The 21075-nt window shown below is 39.3% G+C and overlaps 1 protein-coding gene across 4 annotated transcripts in view; it reads right to left on the bottom strand.

Annotated features, from left to right (window-relative positions):
* The window catches only part of ptpro (protein tyrosine phosphatase receptor type O), a 326955-nt gene that overhangs the window by 191046 nt on the left and 114834 nt on the right, over positions 1-21075 (bottom strand). For 3 of the 4 annotated variants that reach the window (XM_051920277.1, XM_028808094.2, XM_051920278.1), the window contains exon 2: positions 421-691. The exons of the other annotated variant lie outside the window; for it this stretch is intronic. In XM_051920277.1, coding sequence (XP_051776237.1) covers positions 421-691 — 271 coding nt within the window. The remainder of the gene's footprint in view (positions 1-420; positions 692-21075) is intronic. 4 annotated transcript variants of the gene reach the window in all.

The following is a 21075-nucleotide window of genomic DNA, read 5'->3' on the forward strand; positions in this document are numbered from 1 at the left end:
ATTTCAAGTAATAACAGAAATCCACAGTACAAATTCGTTTAATAATTTTAAAAATTGTAATCGTGTAACATGTTAATCTCCATTTGCCTAAACTGAAAAGGTTCAACCCTTTCAATTTTCTCCTTATCTTTTACTGTACAATCCTGGACTTAGGTTACCTAATTAGGTTACCAACAGTGCATGCAGTCTGGACCACTACATATCTTTCTAAATAACAGGCATTGGTGAGTAATGAAAAACATAGGAAAGCAAATGTGGTCAGCATGAGTCTAATAATGTTATTTTTCATCATAAACTAAACATATTTATCAAACTCAACAGTCAAAATCAAATGTTAACACAATTAATAGTTTAATAATTCAGATACATTTTCTGTAGAAAATGTAATTTCATCAAAAAATCCAGTAAATAATAACTTACTTGTTAAAACAGGAATAGACTTTATAGGCTTAGAAGTGACATTTTCACTCCTCATCATCAGAGTCAGCACATAATAAAGGCCATGGTATCTTGCATTGAACACCAAAGAGGGAGGCACAGTGCCATTAAGGTCCTTGAATTCAAATATGTAGTTTTTGGACTCTCCAGTGATGTTTATCATATACCCTGAAACAGATGCTGTAATGTCATTTGGTTCCAGTGCCATTGTGATGCTATTATTTTGGACAGTTACCAAAAATGACATGCAACCCTGAAAACAAAAACAAAGCAAATATTTATTAGTCTTACTATTCAATTTGAACACACTATATTTAAATCAAAGGGTTCAAATCAAAATCTAAATTAACCAAGGTACTGTAAGAATTAATTTACCACATGGTATGCTGAAGCTAAGCCCAGTTTCTTGTTTAAACTTGCTGACTTTGTGCTGAAAAAGTATTTTATAAACATTATTCTGTACTTCACAGTATACGTCATTTTCTCCTGACTTCATCACTATTCTTTTACTAATTTTTGGATTTGTTCTACACTAGTACATATTTAAACATCACTAATATTTTCAAATCTAGTAAAATTGCAGAAGGTTAACTCTTTAACATTGAACTCTAAGCACCCCTGAATTAAGTGAGAGTTCTACATAACTATCTCATCAAAACTAGAGAATTCATACCTACCTGAAAGTCTAAATTTTGCCTTAGTGGGCTACCAGTTTATATGCTCTATTACTATGAAAAAGCACCAGATATCACATATTCCTTGTCTAAACTAACCAAAACAGAACAGCCTTTCATAAATATAATAACTATGGCAGTATTTTTGATCATCAGGTCTGACTGGAACTCTGCTACCTTCACCTCAAATCTTTTACTGTCTCTATCTGAGGTCCACACCTAATTTTCTCAATGCCCACCTCACCACAACAAATAATATTCTATCTATGTATCTGTTACATATTTTTTTCAGGGGTTACTTTTGATTCCTGTTCTTCTGTTATTTAACTTTGTGCATACAGCTGAAATATAAATAGCCTGCTGTACTTGAAACTTTTTAGATTTTTATTTTTATACATGAAAAAAAAAAAACAACAAACCTATTTCTGCAAAACTAAGCAGTTACTTCCAGCATTGTTCATCTTAGAATCAAAGGCAATATATAGCAAAAAATTACGTGGGGTGGGGGAGGTGGATAAGTCAAACTGTACACCCAATACCCCCCCCCCCCGCCCCACCCCGATCACACTGATTTATCCACCTCCCCCACTTAATTTTTTGCTATATATTGCCTTTGATTCTTGTTAGTCTAAGCATTATCCTCTGATGAAGAACCCTGGCAGGGGTTGAAAGCTCAGGAATAAAAACTACTTTATGATACATCATTCATTTTTCTCCCTTTGTGGACCTCCAGCTGCAAATATATACACACTGCTCAAAAAATGAAAGGAACACTTTAAATTAAAGTATAGCATCAAGTCAATGAAACTTCTGAGATATTGATCTGGTCAGTTAAGTAGCAGAGGGGGTTGTTAATTAGTTTCAGCTGCTTTGGTGTTAATGAAATTAACAACAGGTGCACTAGAGGGGCAACAATGAGATGACCCCCCAAAACAAGAATGGTTTAACAGGTGGAGGCCATGGACATTTTTCCCTCCTCATCTTTTTCTGACTGTTTTTTCACTAGTTTTGCATTTGGCTATGGTCAGTGTCACTACTGGTAGCATGAGGCGATACCTGGACCCTACAGAGGTTGCACAGGTAGTCTAACTTCTCCAGGATGGCACATCAATACGTACCATTGCCAGAAGGTTTGCTGTGTCTCCCAGCACAGTCTCAAGGGCATGGAGGAGATTCCAGGAGACAGGCAGGGCCGTAGAAGGTCCTTAACCCATCAGCAAAACCAGTATCTGCTCCTTTGGGCAAGAAGGAACAGGATGAGCACTGCCAACACCCTACAAAATGAAATTCAGCAGGCCACTGGTGTGAATGTCTCTGACCAAACAATCAGAAACAGACTTCATGAGGGTGGCCTAAGGGCTTGACGTCCTCTGGTGGGCCCTGTGCTAACTGCCCGGCTCCGTGAAGCTTGATTGGCATTTCCACTAGAATACCAGAATTGGCAGGTCTACCGCTGGTGCTCTGTGCTTTTCACAGATGAGAGCAGGTTCACCCTGAGCACATGTGACAGACGTGAAAGGGTCTGGAGAAGCCATGGAGAATGTTATGCTGCCTGTAACATCATTCAGCATAACCGGTTTGATGGTGGGTCAGTGATGGTCTCGGGAGGCATAATCAAGGAGGGACACACAGACCTCTACAGACTAGACAACGGCACTTTGACTGCCATTAGGTATCGGAATGAAATCCTTGGAACCATTGTCAGACCCTATGCTGGTGCAGTGGGTCCTGGGTTCCTCCTGGTGCACAACAATGCCTGGCCTCAAGTGGAAAGAGTATGCAGGAAGTTCCTGGAGGATGAAGAAATTGATGCCATTGACTGGCCCCCACACTCGCATAACCTAAATCCAATAGAACACCTCTGGGACATTATGTTTCAGTCCATCTGACAACATCAGGTTGCACCTCAGACTGTCCAGGAGCTCCATGATGCCCTGGTTCAGATCTGGGAGGAGATCCCCAGAACAAAATCTGTCGTCTTATTAGGAGCATACCCTGACGTTGTCAGGCATGCATACAAACATGTGGGGGTCATACAAACTACTGAGTACAATTTTCAGTTGCTGCAATGAAATTTCGGCAAAATTGACTAGACTGCTGCATAATTTTTTCACTTTGATTTTCAGGTGTCTTTGAATTCAGCCCTCTGCAGACTGATAATTTCATTTCCATCAAACGATGTGGCATTCTTTTGTTCCTAAAACATTACCCAGTCCATATGAGCATAGATATCCAGCATGATTTTTTTCCCATTGAGATCTGATATGGTTTCAAAGTGTTCCGCACCGCTTTCTTCACATTGTCATCTGTCTTGAATTGACAACTACCCAAAAAGTTGGAAATCACACAGTGCCATATCTGGCGAATAAGGAGGATGTGGCAATACCTCAAACTTCAGTTTATTCAGACAAGCCTTGGTATTCTTAGCAGTGCTTGGGCGGGGCATTGTCTTGCAACAAAAGGACTCCTTGAGATAGCAGTCCCCATTGCTTGGATCGAATAGCAGGCTTCACACTGGTCTCCAGCAAGTCACAGTAACTTGCACTACTGACTGTAATACCCCTCGGTATGTAGTGTTCGACAATAACTTGGCTGCAGTGGTTGTGAGGACAAGACAAAACATTTTATTCTGCTGGAATCCAGGCACTTTCAGGCAAGTGCTGCAAGTGTATTAAGAAGGGTGGAGACATATATATATATATATATATATATATATATATATATATATATATATATATATATAATCCCTATGTGCGTCCAGGTGTCCGTGTGGGGGTGTCTTCTGGTGAAGTGCGTATGCGCGGGGCACGGTACTATGCGCGATATTACTGTCAGAGAAAGTATATTACGGACGTACAAGCCAGCGGACGTACAAGACGGTATCCTTCAATAAGGGCGAGCCTCAAAAGGACGACCTCAATTGGCCACAGCGAATTAAAGACACACAATACACGGCGGCAGCCCACGAAGAACGGTCAGCTCAGCAAGTAAACATCAACAAAAGAAAGGCTGAAAGAAAGAAAAATACGACCAACAAAAAGAATGAGGTCAAAGTCCCTTGCCATTTAATATAGACTGTTCCTACTAATGTTTATGCGCTACTGTTCTAGCGCCCGTTATTGTAACGGGCTAAATGACTAGTATATATATATATATATACTAGCAAAATACCCGCGCTTCGCAGCGGAGAAGTAGTGTGTTAAAGAGGTTATGAAAAAAAAGGAAACATTTTAAAAATAACGTAACATGATTGTCAATGTAATTGTGTTGTCATTGTTATGAGTGTTGCTGTCTTTTATATATATAATATACACACACACACACACATAAACATATTTATACATATACATATATACATATATATACATATCTACATATACACATATCTACATATACATATATATACATATACACATCCACATATACATATATATATACATATACAAGTTTACATATCTACATATATATATATATAGATATAAATATAGACATACATATATACATACATACATTCACATATATATATATATATATATATATATATATATATATATATATATATATATATATATATATATATATATATATATCCATCCATCCATCCATTTTCCAACCCGCTGAATCCGAACACAGGGTCACGGGGGGTCTGCTGGAGCCAATCCCAGCCAACACAGGGCACAAGGCAGGAAACAATCCCGGGCAGGGTGCCAACCCACCGCAGGACACACACAAACACACCCACACACCAAGCACACACTAGGGCCAATTTACAATCGCCAGTCCACCTAACCTGCATGTCTTTGGACTGTGGGAGGAAACCGGAGTGCCCGGAGGAAACCCACGCAGACACGGGGAGAACATGCAAACTCCACGCAGGGAGGACCCGGGAAGCAAACCCGGGTCCCCAGGTCTCCCAACTGCGAGGCAGCAGCGCTACCCACTGCGCCACCGTGCCGCCCATATATATATATATATATATATATATATATATATATATACTGTATATATACATATCTACTTATTGGCTCCTGTATTTAGGATATAGAGGGTTGGATAATGGATGGATGGACATCTGTATGCATAGCCCTATTTGCCCGTTTTCATTTTTTTTCTTTCTTCAGTAATATTTCAGCAAACCCGGAGCTTGTCAGTTCAAATCCTGGTACTGACACCACTGTGTGACCCTGAGGAAGTCACTTCACCTGCCTGTGCTGCAAAAAACAAAAGTAATGTAACAAATTGTACCTCAGATGTTGCAAGTTGCTGGAATAAAGGCATAAGTCAAATAGATAAATATGTATTATACACATAGGAACTATTCATTTATTTTCAGTTAAGTCATCTGCAGCAAACCTTTATAAATGAGGGTTTCTCATTTTTAGATAGTGCAAACTGTTTCTTCTTCATTGACGTTTTCTCTTGGAGAGCTTTTTTCATTTCATTGAAAATTAAAGCAGCAGCTGCCAAAATATGTAGCTTTCTTATTAATTTTTCAACATTGTGTAAAATAAATTTATAAAGTAACATAAAAGGTTTAAATACTGGTTATCCTTTTACACTAAAATATTACTAAAGAGATACAAAAAAAGTAAAATGGATATGTTCTTTTTCTTTAAGGAGATTAAATATTACTGAAGAAAGAAAAATAAATAAATAAAACAGCCAAATGGGGCTATGCATACGAACTTAAAAGGTTTAAATAAAACAGAAATATATATTTTATTTTTACTTGCTTAACTTGTGGAGGGTGTATCCTGTAGCAAAGCCCTAACTTTTTTCGTGAAAGCCCGTTTCAGTCAATAAGTCTTAATAAAAGGTGTAAAGATATTGACAATAAGCTAAGCAAACCCAGGAAGACATGGAATCGTTTAAATCAAGTATCATTACATCTTCCTTTCTTAAAGAGAAGTAAGGCAGTACTTACAAGCTTACATATTTATATATAGACATACATACATATATAAATATATCTATATCCGAAGCCGTGCAAGCACACTCTTGAGAATGCAACGTATAGTTGTACAGAAGAAAAGCAATCTTGCCTCAAATGAATGGCAACCTTTTGTAGGTCTATGAACTTAATTTAAACTTTAGGTTTACACGGTGCTTTCTTTCCGAAGTACCTGCACTCATGAATATGTCTGTATGTGTCAGTCGGTCAAATCCACGCGCTCGCACCGGCGAACTACCACTTTTAAATTTTTATTAAGAAGAAAAGAAAAACTTTTTAAATTGAGGGAAAATATACTAATAACAGTTTGTTAAGGATCTGTTTTTTTTGTGAAGCTGCCTTCACTCGAGTGATCACTTCGAGCTGACTTGCTGGCCAACTATAAGCGTTACCTGGTAGGTAACCACCCATACAATCAGATTGTGAATCAGATTACGAATGCCGTGAATGTAATTACCCGATCTACATGTTGTCAAATAAACGAACCACACGCCGTGGCACAATTTTAGGGGCTTCGCCTGCAGCGCTGACGTCCGAGGTTCGATTCCCGTAAGGGAGTGAAGTGAGTGGCTGGTTACCTACCAGGTAACGCTTATGGTTGGCCAGCAAGTGAGGTAACATCAGCCACGGTTGCCTTCAGTTGTGAGAAGCAGATCATAGAATGGTTGAAAATAGTTTACTGTCAAATAATGCAAAGAGTACGCGACACGTCTTTCCCCCTTATTCTTGGCTCATCAGGCGTACACACTCACTGCACTCGCTTACGGTAATCGAACCTCGGACGTCAGCGCTAGAGGGGCTTCGCAGCGGTGAAGTATTGCTTTTAAATTTTAATTAAGAAGAAAGAAAACCTTTTTAAATTAAGTCTTAAAGAGGTGTAAAGATATTGACAATAAGCTACGCAAACCCACCAAGAAATTCAATCGTTTAAATCAAGGCGCGAGTCGAAAAACACCATCCGATACTATTAGTTAACGATTAACACATTTCTAAATGTATTGTAAGCATACAATACAACTGATAATATGTTGCGCTTATTTATCTGGTGTACCGACATTTTTGCGCATTTAACGTCTGAAATCTAACGTGGTTTGTGCCCTTCAGAATGAAAACAGTTTGCATTTACCTTTTTAATAAAAGGCGAGCTTTTAAGCCTGAGAAATCACCCCGTAAATGCACACGTTTAATTGCACATGTGTTAATATGTATGCTTACACAGTATTAAAAGACAGTGAACAATGTCATTTACCTTTGTTCCCGCGTTTGATAAAAGGCGAGCTTTTAAGCCTGAGAAATCACCCGTAAATGCACACGTTTAATTGCACATGTGTTAATATGTATGCTTACACAGTATTAAAAGACACTCAAAAATTAACGTCATTTACCTTCGTTCCCGCGTTTGACTCATGCTGTAAATCTCTTCCTTGTTTTTAGTTCACGTTATTATGTAGGAGGCGTGATGACGCGATACGTGACTCCGCCTCCTCCATTAGAGTATATGGACAAAAAACAGGTTCCAGTTATGACCATTATGCGTAGAATTTCCAAATGAAACCTGCCTAACTTTTGTAAGTAAGCTGTAAGGAATGAGCCTGCCAAATTTCAGCCTTCCACCTACACGGGAAGTTCGAGAATTAGTGATGAGTGAGTCAGTCAGTCAGTCAGTCAGTCAGTCAGTCAGTGAGGGCTTTGCCTTTTATTAATATGTATATATATATATATATATATATATATATATATATATATATATATATATATATATATATATATATATATAAAATCCAACATTTGTCTGTCTGTCCGCTTTTCATGACAGAAATACTTAACGGATTTAGATAGGATTTTTTTTTCTATAATTTGCTTGAACATTCCGGTTGATTTTGCGACTTCTGTTATCACGCTAAGGACTATAGTTCGCTTGCAAAAGTGATGTATTCGCGCTAATCTGAGACAGAGACTGCGGGCCAAGGGGAGGGGGAACCCTCCTCACTCACACGCCAGCTTCCATTCGAGTTGGTCTACCTCTGCATTTTGGAGTGGACCTTGCCTGCACTGAGCTAGCAATACTTGTTTGTTTATTGATTTTTAAAGTTTGTCCTGTTTCACTACTACGGGAGCATAGCATGGTTTATAGTGAAAAGAAAGAGTCCAAGACATCATAAAGGTTTGAGGCAGCCACCCGTATATTGTTTTTCCTGGCTGCTAAAGTCAAAATATGTAGAACAATGTGCATAGAACAGAGTCCAAAACAGAACTGATCACAAGAGACAAAGATCCATCCATCCATCCATTTTCCAACCCGCTGAATCCGAACACAGGGTCACGGGGGTCTGCTGGAGCCAATCCCAGCCAACACAGGGCACAAGGCAGGAACCAATCCCAGGCAGGGTGCCAACCCACCGCAGGACACACACCAAGCACACACTAGGGCCAATTTAGAATCGCCAATCCACCTAACCTGCATGTCTTTGGACTGTGGGAGGAAACTGGAGCGCCCGGAGGAAACCCACGCAGACACGGGGAGAACATGCAAACTCCACGCAGGGAGGACCCGGGAAGCGAACCCAGGTCCCCAGATCTCCCAACTGCAAGGCAGCAGCACTACCCACTGTGCCACCGTGCCGCCCAGAGACAAAGATGGAGGCTTTAAAGGCCCATATAGGAAGTGATGTCATCAAAAGGGCCGGAATCAAAAGTGATGTCGTCTGGGCGGGAAGTGACATCAGCAAAAGGCCCAGTGCCAGAAATGATGTCAGCAAAGGGACCAGCACAGGAAGTGATGTCTTCTGAGGCGCCAGAACCTTGTAGGATTTCCCGGGAAAACTGAGAGAGACAGTCAGCGCACTCAGCTGCCCCCTGGTCGGATGTTTTATTACAATTACTCAGACCCTTTAGCTGCCTCCTACTCGCACGTGTGTGGCAATATATGTATATATATATATATATATATGGAAGAGAAGGTCTGTGATACGGTTTGCATATTTGCAGTTGGAGATCCACAAAGGGAGAAAAAAACGAATCACGTATCATAAAATAGTTTTATTCCTGAGCTTTCAACCCCTATCAGGGGTCTTCATCAGAGGATAATGCTTAGACTTACAAGAATCAAAGGCAATATATAGCAACACATTCAGTATGGGGGGGGGGGGTGGGTGGAGGTGACTAAGTCAGTATAATCAAGGGGGGGGGGGGGTTGTATAGTTTAATTAATGTGTATATGTCCTTCTTAAGTTGGCATATGCTGGGTTTATGTCCAAGTGTCTGTTGATGGCGTTTTCATCTGATAGCCAAGACTCGGCCAACTCTCTGGCGCTTTTTGTACTGGCCTTAAATTTTACTTTTACGTTGTCCCAGTTGAATGTGTGTCCTGTCGATTTAGTATGTGCATATATCAAAGATAGTGCGTCCTTTCTTCTGACGGCGTTGCGATGTTCCTGTACACGTGTTGAGATTTTTTTTGACGTTTGTCCTATGTATACAGCTGAGCAAGAATTGCATGGAATACTATAAACTGCGTTTCGTGTTTCGGCTGTCGATTTCTTGTTTTTAGCATTAAACAGGACCATGCGCAGATTGTTGGTGGGTTTATGTGCTATTCTGATGCCCCACTTGGTCAGGGTGCGTGCCGTGCCTTCTGACACATTATGGTGGTACGGGAGTGAATGCCAGGTGGGGTGGGGGTTCTGATTTACGTCGATTGTATGCTGATTCCTTTGGCGTCTGCTGTGTAGACTCCGATTAATGAATGATTTTGAGTATCCGTTCGAGGTGAAAAGTTGAAACAGATAGCGTCTCTCATTAATTTTTGTTTCCTTGGTATTACAATGCGTGTGGACTTGTTTAAATAGGGTTTTCACGCAGCTCCGTTTATGAGATACCGGGTGGTTGCTGGCGTAGTGTAGGATCTTGTCTGCGTAGCATTGTTTGCGGTAAACACTTGTGGTCAGGGTGGCGTCACTATTTCTTTTGATGTAAATGTCCAGGAGGTTGATGTGTCGATTGTTTTCTTTTTCCATTGTGAACTGGATTGCAACACACACACAAACACACACATTATATACATAGCTGAATTTCTGTGAAAATCACTACACTGTCTCATCTAAGTAAAGACTAAAAACATTTTAGATTTTCTACATAAAAATATCCAAAAAAAAAATAAAAACAGACAACTTGCAACTTGCAATTTTTGCTGAACCTTCACACCTTTTAACTACGGGAAAGAGTAGTGGAAGCTAGGTTAAGAAGGGAGGTGATGATTAGTGAGTAGCAAAATGGTTTCATGCCAAGAAAGAGCACCACAGATGCCATGTTTGCTCTAAGGGTGTTGACGGAGAAGTATAGAGAAGGCCAAAAGGAGCTGCATTGCGTTCAATGTGTTTTTATAGACTTGGAGGAAGCATATGAGAGGGTACCTCGAGAGGAGTTATGGTATTGTATGAGGAAGTCGGGAGTATGTAAAGTTGTACAAAACGAGGGAAGTGTGACAGTGGTGAGGTCTGCGGTAAGAGTGATGGATGCTTTCAACATGGAGGTAGGATTACAGGATTTGGCTCTGAGCCCTTTCTTATTTGCAATGGTGATGGACAGGTTAATAGATGAGATTAGACAGGAGTCCCCTTGGAGTATGATGTTTGCTGATGACATTGTGATCCATAGCGATAGTAGGGAGCAGGTTGAGGAAACCCTGGAGAGGTGGAGATATGCTCTAGAGAGGAGAGGAATGAAGGTCAGTAGGAACATGACAGTATACATGTGTGTGAATGAGAGGAAGGTCAATGGAATGGTGAGGATGCAGGGAGAAGAGTTGGCGAAGGTGGATGAGTTTAAATACTTGTGATCAACAGTACAGAGTAATGGAGATTGTGGAAGAGAGGTGAAAAAGAGAGTGCAGGCAGGGTGGAATGGGTGGAGAAGAGTGTCAGATTTGTGAAAGACTGTTATCAGCAAGAGTGAAAGGGAAGATCTACAGGACGGTAGTGAGACGAGCTATGTTATATGGGTTGGAGATGGTGGCACTGACCAGAAAGCAGGACACTTTGCTGGAGGTGACAGAGTTAAAGATTCTAAGATCTGCACTGGGTGTGACAAGGATGGATAGGATTAGTAATAAGTACACTGGAGGGTCAGCTCAGGTTGGACGGTTGGGAGACAAAGTCAGAGAGGCGAGATTGCATTGGTTTGGACATGTGCAGAGAACAGATGCTGGGTATGTTGGGAGAAGGATGTTAAAAATAGAGCTGCCAGGCAAGAGGAAAAGAGGAAGGCCTAAGAGAAGGTTTATGGATGTGGTGAGAAGGACATGCAGATGATAGGTATAACAGAGCAAGATGCAGAGGACAGGAAGATATGGAACAAAATGATCTGCTATGGTAACCCCTAATGAAGCAGCTAAAATAAGAAGACGAATCTTCAGAACACAGCATGATATTGACATATTTTATACTACAAAATAACAATAACAGTAACAAATCATAACAAATGATTATAAAACAAAACAACAGAAACTTCAGGTGTTTATGTTGATCTCAATAAAATGCTGCACAGGGAGGACACTTACTTGTGTCTCAGCAACTGAGTTCTATATTAGAAATGTGGTGCATTCTACACGCTCCATAACGTTTCAGTATTACTATTACTGAACTATTGAGATAATTATTATTACTGTTCCACAAATTGTTTTTTGATGCAAAATAACTTCTACTTCCACTTAATAAGCTCAGAAGCACTAGATAGTAAATAATACTAAAAAATACATGTATTTTCTGCCACAATGAGGACATAAGTGTCAGATCTGCTTTTTATTTATTATACATATGTAGCATATATTTTATCAATCTTCCAGGTGAAGCTGGATAAAACAGCTAATGTCTTATATACAAGAGAAGTGTATGCTTTTTCTAACTGCTGTTAGAAAAAAAAATGGTGTAATGGTCTGCTTATACCTGTGGGACAAAAATACTGTAGTTATTATAAATCAAGACTTTGACCAGCAAGAGTAAATCAGCTAATGAAAAAAATTATTGTTTAGGCTATTTATTTTTTATTGAGAGGAGTGTAGCTACAAGTAATTATGTTTACCTCACATCAAGCCGCATTCTGTGGAGTTCTTAATCTTTTAGACTAAAAGCTATTGTTTATATAAACCCCTCCATCTATTATTAATTTAAAAAGGCCACTGAAGCACTAAAATGCTTTCCGCTGAATCAGTAGATATAAAGTCGTGTTGTTTACTGTCAACGTCTTCCCAAGAGGTCTCCAGGCAAATATACTTTTCCATTTTGATTACAAATGATTTTATTAATTGATCTTGGAAAAAATCAAAACAAAAAAAAAAGTTTCATTAGCAATGAATCTGTCTAAAGCACATTTTTCATATTATACTTTTTAGTACGGGTGTTCTACCAACTCTGTATAATACCTAAAAAAAAAAACGAGAACAAAAAGGCATGTGTTAACTTTTAAAAATAAACCACTGAAAAAAAGTTAAGTGTAAACAGTGTCACAAGAGGCTGGGGGACAGACCCAGCCGTGACGCCTGGAAGGACCAGGAAGTGGATTATACGTCCCCCGGGCCACGAGGTGTCAACCGCCCTGGATCTTGAGGGGACCACGGGAGAGGAGTATGGAGGTTCAAGCCCATTGGGACCCGTGGCCACCGCTAGGGTTCGCCCCGAGCCTCAGAGAGCCTGAGAAATATTCACTTCCACCACACTCGAGAAGATGGAGGAAGATCGTTCCAGGGACATCCGGAATGCTTCCGGGTGCAAGAGCAGCACTTCCACCACACCAGGAAGTGCTGCCAGAAGGACATCATCAGGTACCTGGAGCACATCCGGGTGGAAATAAAATGAAAATCAGGAAGCTAGAGTCGGGAGTGGGAGCAGGATGAAGCTCCCGTGGAGAGAGGAAAGGCGGCCCACAGACAGTGAGAGAAAGGCCCGTATTAGGGGTGCTTGGTGCTGGGAGCACTGTGTGCTGTGTGGGACTGTGTTTATTGAACAATAAACGTGTGTGCTTTTATAAAGACATAGTCTCTGTCTGGTGTTGTCCGGGAGTATCTCACAACAGATATAAAATAATATGCAAAGAAAGCAACAATATCAAGATCAGCGGTCTCTTCAGGTCTACCTTCACAAGTATTTGCCTTTTTTCTGTCTCTAGGTGGTTCACCCACTTGCCCACCTCCTAAGTAACACACTAATTCACTCCCATCCTTATCTGTGTCTTTTTATCCCACATTCTCATGACCCCGTCAACTGTTACTCAAACTTTTTGCCTCAATTGCCCACCAAATGCTTGAGAATGCTTCAAACTGCATGCAGGGGTCATTTTAAAGCAAGCCTCTGAATTACCTCAGGCTCAAGGGCAGCCATTCTTTGACTCCGAGGACAACAGACTGCAGCTTCCTCTAGCACAATGATTTTCAAAGTGGGGGCCACCAGAGGATGATTGGCGGTCTGTGCCAGTTTCAAAGATCGTCCTCACATAGTTTTTGATTAAACATAGCTAAAATTTTCCTCAACTGTTACATAAAAGTGGGGCTTTATCAATATAATGATAGCCTATGGCAGATGGCAGCACTTCTCAACTGCTCAATAAAAAACAAAAACAAACAAAAAAAAACCCTGAGGGAAAAAGTGGGCCTTAAAAAACTATTGCACTTTAATTCCATTACTTTACTTCACAGTGTTCCTACTGCAATACTGCTCTCCAGTCTCTCAATCCAACGTCAACCTTATCTTCCATGTCCACTACCCATGCCAATTCAAAGTCTCCCACTCACTCACCAAGGCCAATGGATTTTTGTGAAAGACAACATCTTAACAGAACAGTGCTCTCTTTCTCAACCCTTCCACCTTCAACAAGAAGTCTACTCAATGTGCCCCCTAAGTCTCTCTTCTCAGGTCTAGTCCGCTGATGTTAAAGAAATACTCTACCCAAAAATGATATATATATTTTTATATGTTACTGACACCATATAGTTTGTAGGGATGGCCAAGAAAAAAATTAAACTCATGAGAGTTTAAGGAGAGTAAAAATTTTATGATATAAGAGAACCCAATAGTGGGCAATAATACTGCAAACATTGTGAAAAATGTCCAGGGACAAAAGAAAAAAAATTTCATGTTACTTGCGTGCATAATCCACATGTCAGTTATGCAGTCATATACCCAAAATGGGCAAAACACACACATTTTTTGCTGACTGTTAAAAAGGTACTTCCAGAATTATCATCACATATCATCAACAAAAAAGCGCATTCCCATAAAACTGTATTTCTGAGTTGAATATCTGCCTCTCCCCCACATCAAGAATCCTGTCTTTAATTCAGAAGCACAGTATTCAAAAAACTACCTGTAATCCTTGGCTAAAATTTCCCAAAGCAGTATTGGGGGGACAGGGTTAAAGAAATATCACCTTTATTTGAGCCTGGTAAAAACTCAGTACTTAGAATTTAAAAACGAAAAATGGTGGTATTTCGAAACTTTATAATTTCTGGAGGTGGTATGCCAAGAAAAACGCTTGAGAACCCTGGCTTAGAGATATCATGTGACAGTTTATGTGTGTTGAGTGTCTGCTGTAGTTTACAGTCTAACATTTGCTTTGATTAATGGGTCTTCTATTATCCAAAAACATGCTGTGTGACTACCGTTTGCAGTAAACAAGATCCAACATAACACTCCACTTTGCAGCATTACGTTTATATTTTTAGGGAGCCCTCACCAGTTGGGTCAACATTCCAGCAGTCTTTAGCTTAAAAATGTTTGGGAACCCCTGCTTTCATGGTTACCAGTGGCATTATACAGAGCTCTCAGCAGCCCAAGGGCTGGGTCTCCAAGATTGCCCTGCAAGTGTCACTTGCGAATGACTTCATGAAATGAACAGCATAGCCATTCTACAGGTTCTCCCTGGCCTTTCCCTTAAAAGACTTACTTTAATGCTGCCAACTGTTGGCATAAAGATCTTATGGCTTCATATTGCCCATTAGAGATTTTCTGTCTTTCTTAGGTGAGGGTGAGGTACTGATCTTGCTAGATCATTTGCACTCAAGCAGCTTGTTTCTTCTCAGGATGTCTCTCTCTCTCTCGTATTGGTGCTCCCTAGGAGTCACTCGCTGCCAGTGTAAGTCTCTTTTTACACTGGAGGTTTGTTACAGAACTATTTTCTGCCCTTTGTCACATTGGTGGTGCTCTGAATCAAAATTGTTGCCAGTCTGACACCCAATCACTATTTAATAAACCAGGTTTTAACTATGAATCATTACTCACAGTTTTGTAGTAAACTCTTTTAAACACATTGGTATCTAATTTGCCTTGATAGTAAAAATATGAAACCTACACAAGGCGCATCTGGGCTACCCAGAGCACTTCATTGGCAAAACATTAAGCTTTTTATGAATGAAGATAACTACAACTAACCAAAGTATAACAAATGCCATGTTATAAGACAAAATTAAAAGCTTGGTAATACTGCAAATTCAATCTGCTTAGTAAAGTTATCAATTTTTGTTCCTGAACAGAATTTTAGCAACAATTATTTACAATAAATATCCCAAATTTTGTAGTAAAATATTAAATACCAGTAACTGCGCACTGCACAATAACGTGCAGTGAATACACTTGACTTGAGCAGTCATAGTTTTCATACTCTTTCTCTGTACATTTAGCATTTGTTTGCTCAGAGGTTGATGCGCTTGCTGCTTCCTGAGTTGCTCTTCTTTTCTCCACCCTAGCGGCCCGCTTCTTCTCTTCTTTTGTCGGCATCTTTTCACGTTAAAACTGATTAAGTCTGTGTTTGTGCTGCAATTACTTAGTATGTTTTCCTTAATTTTTCACTTAAACTGGCATTTGAGTCTTCAATCTGCCTCAAGAATGATTTAAGAAAGGAAGAGGAAGTGACGGCGAAGGTGGTAGGGATGAGAACGGCACCCGTACGCTGGTAACTGCCAAGAATTGATTATACAATAAAATAAAATAAAAATAAAAAGAGGTATAACCTTGGAGGTCAATTATCACTCCGAAAGCGGATAGTAGACATCAAATAGTATATGTGTACAAAATTTCAGGTCAATGGGTCAAATGGTTTGCGAGCTATAGGTGATTTAAAATCCTGGACAAACGGACAGCCATGGTAGCGTATTATATAAGAAGATTGAATATATCCACCCTTTTTTAAATTTGTTTATTCCTATTCTAACCATAGAAAGACAAAGCCTCAGGCAAAAAAAACACTACAAGGCACACTTACACACTATGGGTTAGTCTGGAGATGTTAAATTAATTACAGTACATCTGTGAATGTTCTCAGGAAACTCATGTGTAAACTGAAGTGAATATGAAAACGACATTGAAAAACAATCCCAAACAGCACAACTTATGTCACCAACAGGCAGTACTGCCAATATGTAATTAACTACGAATTCAGGATTGCAGTTAAAGGATGGAAACTCCTTTTACTTGTGTGGAGTTACCTAACCTGCAAGAGGGCAATAATTAACCTGAGTTCTTTATGCCATATCTTCTCATGGGTACTGGGGAGGACAGCTAATCTGAACATCACAAGTGTAACTCTGTGAGAACTCTGCTCACACAACCCCAGGATTTTGTATCATCTGGGACACTTGAAGTGGTTGCTGAGGCATACCTGGTAGGAATAAGAAGCCAGCGCTTAAAAGCCCTTCTGCCAATTGCACCATTGAGCTTGGAGACAGGATGTTACTTTTCAGCAAGTGCTCAACTCACAGGAAGTATTGTATAGAGGTGGTAAAAACTAATAAATCAAGAATACCGTACAGTATGTAAAGAAGTTAATGACTAAACATTTTATATTTATAGAAGGAGGACAATAAACTGAGAAATTCTAAGAACTAAAGCTTTAAGCTTTATATAAAAGGAAAATTTATTCAATTGGAAAAGTATAGACCAGCAAGCTTAAACAGCACTCCAGCACATATAAAAATCATTAAAATAATTCATTATAATGAACTAAACATTTGTACTAAAAATCAGGTTGGATTTAGAAAAATAACCTTAAATTGTACAGGGAAAACAATACTAGCTGTCAGCAGCAGTGCTCAACAGACTACCATCAAGAACCTTAAGAATGCAACACAGTGAATTAAAGTTGAAAGTCTATACTTCAATTACATTTGATTGCTTTGTTTCAAATCCATTGTGGTGGTGTACAAAGCCAAAATTATGAAAACTGTGTCACTGTCCAAATACTTACGGACTTGACTGTATGACAGGGAGGAATGGTCTGTGTTGTTCTATCTCAATGCATACAGTTTAAAAAATATATATTGTCTCCAACAGCTGACAGAAGTGGGTCAACAAAATATTCACCCAGGAGGATGAATACCTAAAATAAGATATTTCAGGGGGTTTTTTTTCTGTTCATTGTGAGATGGCTCTACAAAGATTTAATCAATCACATATAAAATTTACCATCATAATGTATCAAAATTTCAAGCTGTCACACTTATAAATGAAAAAAGGATGAGCACTCAAAAGTATTTTTCAAAGCACTGCTTTTCACTATAATACTGGAGAGGGAGAAATCCTCATTTATCCATTTTCAAAACTTTCTAATCCAGGTTAGAGTAGTTCTTAAAAGTGATTCCATAGGAGAACCATTCTGGGTTCCCAAAAGACCCACAAAATAACACTTCCAGAAAGAACCATTCAATTCCATAACAAGCTCCATATAGTAAATAATCATAAATAGATGGGTCATGATTTTAAAAGGACATTTGCTGCATACAATTAACACAGGTAGCCTAGCATAGATTAAAGATTTCAGTTTTCTACATACTGTATAAGGAACTTTTTCAAAGCACAAAGGAAGACCTTCATATACTAAGATAACTTTCCAGAATGAAATGGTGATTGGCCAAGCAATGACTCTATGAGGAATCACACAACCTAGTAAAAAACCATATAGTACCATTAAGGAATCATCATTTTTAAGAATATAAATAGGGTGCCAGTTCATTGTTTAGCACATTCAGATAATAATGCACACTTACAAGGGACCAATTTAGTGTTTCCAACAAAACCTAACCTGCATATTTTTGTAATGAGGGAATAATACTAGTGTAGCCTAAGAAAAATTCTATGCGGAAATGGGAATAATTTTTAGATATATATGGAAATATATAAATGAGAATAATTTTTAGATATATACCCAGTGTTTTGGAGTTATAAGGCAGCAGTGTTAAACATTTTATTACTGCTCATAGCGCTTACAATCACGATGCATTTTAGAAAAAAATCTCCAAATACAGCAATACTAAAAATAAAAAAAAACAAAAAAAAAAACAAAGACAAAGTCAGAGAACAAATTAAACTCAACAAATTCAGTATATCTAAGACAGAGTTGTCAGAAGGAATGCCAAGCAAGTAATCTGAGCAGCCTGTATCCATTGAAGTTAAAAATAATTTTCTGGGGATAAAGTTGGAGTTAAAAATATGTGTGGATTTCTTAGAATTCGCCTTAGTCAATGGGTGGGTGTCCCTGGCAGTGTCTTAAATTGGTTTGAATCCTACCTGGCAGGGAGAAAATTCTTTGTTAGTTGTGGTAATTACAACCCAAAGACACATGATATCCTATATGGTGTTCCACAAGGCTCTATCCTGGGTCCGCTGCTCTTCTCAATCTACATGCTTCCGTTAGGTCAGATTATCTCAGGGCACAACGTGAGCTACCACAGCTATGCTGATGACACACAGCTGTATGTATCAATAGCACCTGATGATCCCGATTCTCTTGATTCACTAACACAATGTCTGACTTGTATTTCTGAATGGATGAATAGTAACTTTCTCAAGCTAAATAAAGAGAAAACTGAAATCTTAGTGATTGGCAATAATGGATACAATGAGGCTATCTATACTAATAAAAGGCAAAGCCCTCACTCACTCACTCAACACTAATTCTCCAACTTCCCGTGTAGGTGGAAGGCTGAAATTTGGCAGGCTCATTCCTTACAGCTTACTTACAAAAGTTAGGCAGGTTTCATTTCAAAATTCAAAGCGTAACGGTCATAACTGGAAACTCTTTTTTGTCCATATACAGTAATGGACGGCAGCTCGCTGGCCGTGGGAGGCGGGGTTGCGTATCGCGTCATCACGCCTCACACGTAATCACGTGAACTGACTGTGAAGGAGAAAGGACGGTCTTATATGGCGTTCGTTTATAAAACAGCGGACAGGCTGTGCAGCTTCACAAAAAAAACAGATCCTTAACAAATTGTTATTGGTATATTTTCCCTCAGTTTAAAAACATTTTCTTTTCTTCTTAATAAAAATTTAAAAGCAGAACTTCGCCGCTGCAAAGCGCGCCTGACTTTATTGAAAAGAAACTAAACTTGCAGCGCTGCCGCTTTTCAATGACACTTGCCTAACGCCTGACTTTATTGAAAAGAAACTAAACTTGCAGCGCCGCTCTTCAATGACGCGCCGCTATTCAATGACACTTGCCTATCGCCTGACTTTATTGAAAAGAAACTCAACTTGCAGTGCCGCTATTCAATGACACTTGCCTAACGCCTGACTTTATTGAAAAGAAACTAAACTTGCAGTGCCGCTATTCAATGACACTTGCCTACCGCCTGACTTTATTGAAAAAAAACTAATCTTGCAGCGCCGCTATTCAATCACGCGCCGCTATTCAATGACACTTGCCTAACGCCTGACTTTATTGAAAAGAAACTAAACTTGCAGCGCCACTCTTCAATGACGCTCCGCTATTCAATGACACTTGCCTAACATCTGACTTTATTGAAAAGAAACTAAACTTGCAGCGCCACTCTTCAATGACGCGCCGCTATTCAAAGACACTTGCCTAACGCCTGACTTTATTGAAAAGAAACTAAACTTGCAGCGCCGCCGCTATTCTATGACACTTGCCTAACGCCTGACTTTATTGAAAAGAAACTAAACTTGCAGCGCCGCTCTTCAATGACGCGCAACTATTCAATGACACTTGCCTAACACCTGACTTTATTGAAAAGAAACTAAACTTGCAGTGCCTCTATTCAATGACACTTGCCTAACGCCTGACTTTATTGAAAAGAAACTAAACTTGCAGTGCCGCTATTCAATGACGCGCCGCTATTCAATTACACTTGCCTTACGCCTGATGAGCCAAGAATTAGGGCGAAACACGTGTCACGTACTCTTTGCATTATTTGACAGTAAACTATTTTCAACCATTCTATGATCTGCTTCTCACAACTGAAGGCACCGTGGCTGATGTTAGCTGACTTGCTGGCCAACCATAAGCGTTACCTGGTAGGTAACCACCCATACAATCAGATTGTGATTCAAACTACGAATGCCGTGAATGTAATTACCCCGATCTACATACTAGAGAAAACCTCAATGAAGAAGAAACAGTGTGTAAGCATACATCTTAACACATGTGCAATTAAACGTGTGCATATACGGGGTGATTTCTCAGGCTTAAAAGCTCACCTTTTATTAAAAAGGTAAATGCAAACTGTTTTCATTCTGAAGGGCACAAACCACGTTGGATTTCAGCCGTTAAACGCGCAAAAATGTCGGTACACCAGATAAATAAGCGCAACATATTATCAGTTGTATTGTATGCTTACAATACATATAGAAATGTGTTAATCGTTAACTAATAGTATGGGATGGTGTTTTTCGACTCGCGCCTTGATTTACACGATTCCATGTCTTGGTGGGTTTGCGTAGCTTATTGTCAATATCTTTACACCTGTTTTTAAGACTTATTGACTGAAACGGGCTTTCACGAAAAAAGTTAGGGCTTTGCTACAGGATACACCCTCCACAAGTTAAGGAAGTAAAAATAAAGGTATATATTTCTGTTTTATTTAAACCTTTTAAGTTCGTATGCATAGCCCCATTTGGCTGTTTTAGTTTTTTTTTCTTTCTTCAGTAATATTTAATCTCCTTAAAGAAAAACAACATATGCATTTTACTTTTTTTGTATCTCTTTAGTAATATTTTAGTGTAAAAGGATAAC

Source organism: Erpetoichthys calabaricus, chromosome 1 (genome assembly GCF_900747795.2).
Source record: "Erpetoichthys calabaricus chromosome 1, fErpCal1.3, whole genome shotgun sequence".
Taxonomy (NCBI): domain Eukaryota; kingdom Metazoa; phylum Chordata; class Cladistia; order Polypteriformes; family Polypteridae; genus Erpetoichthys; species Erpetoichthys calabaricus.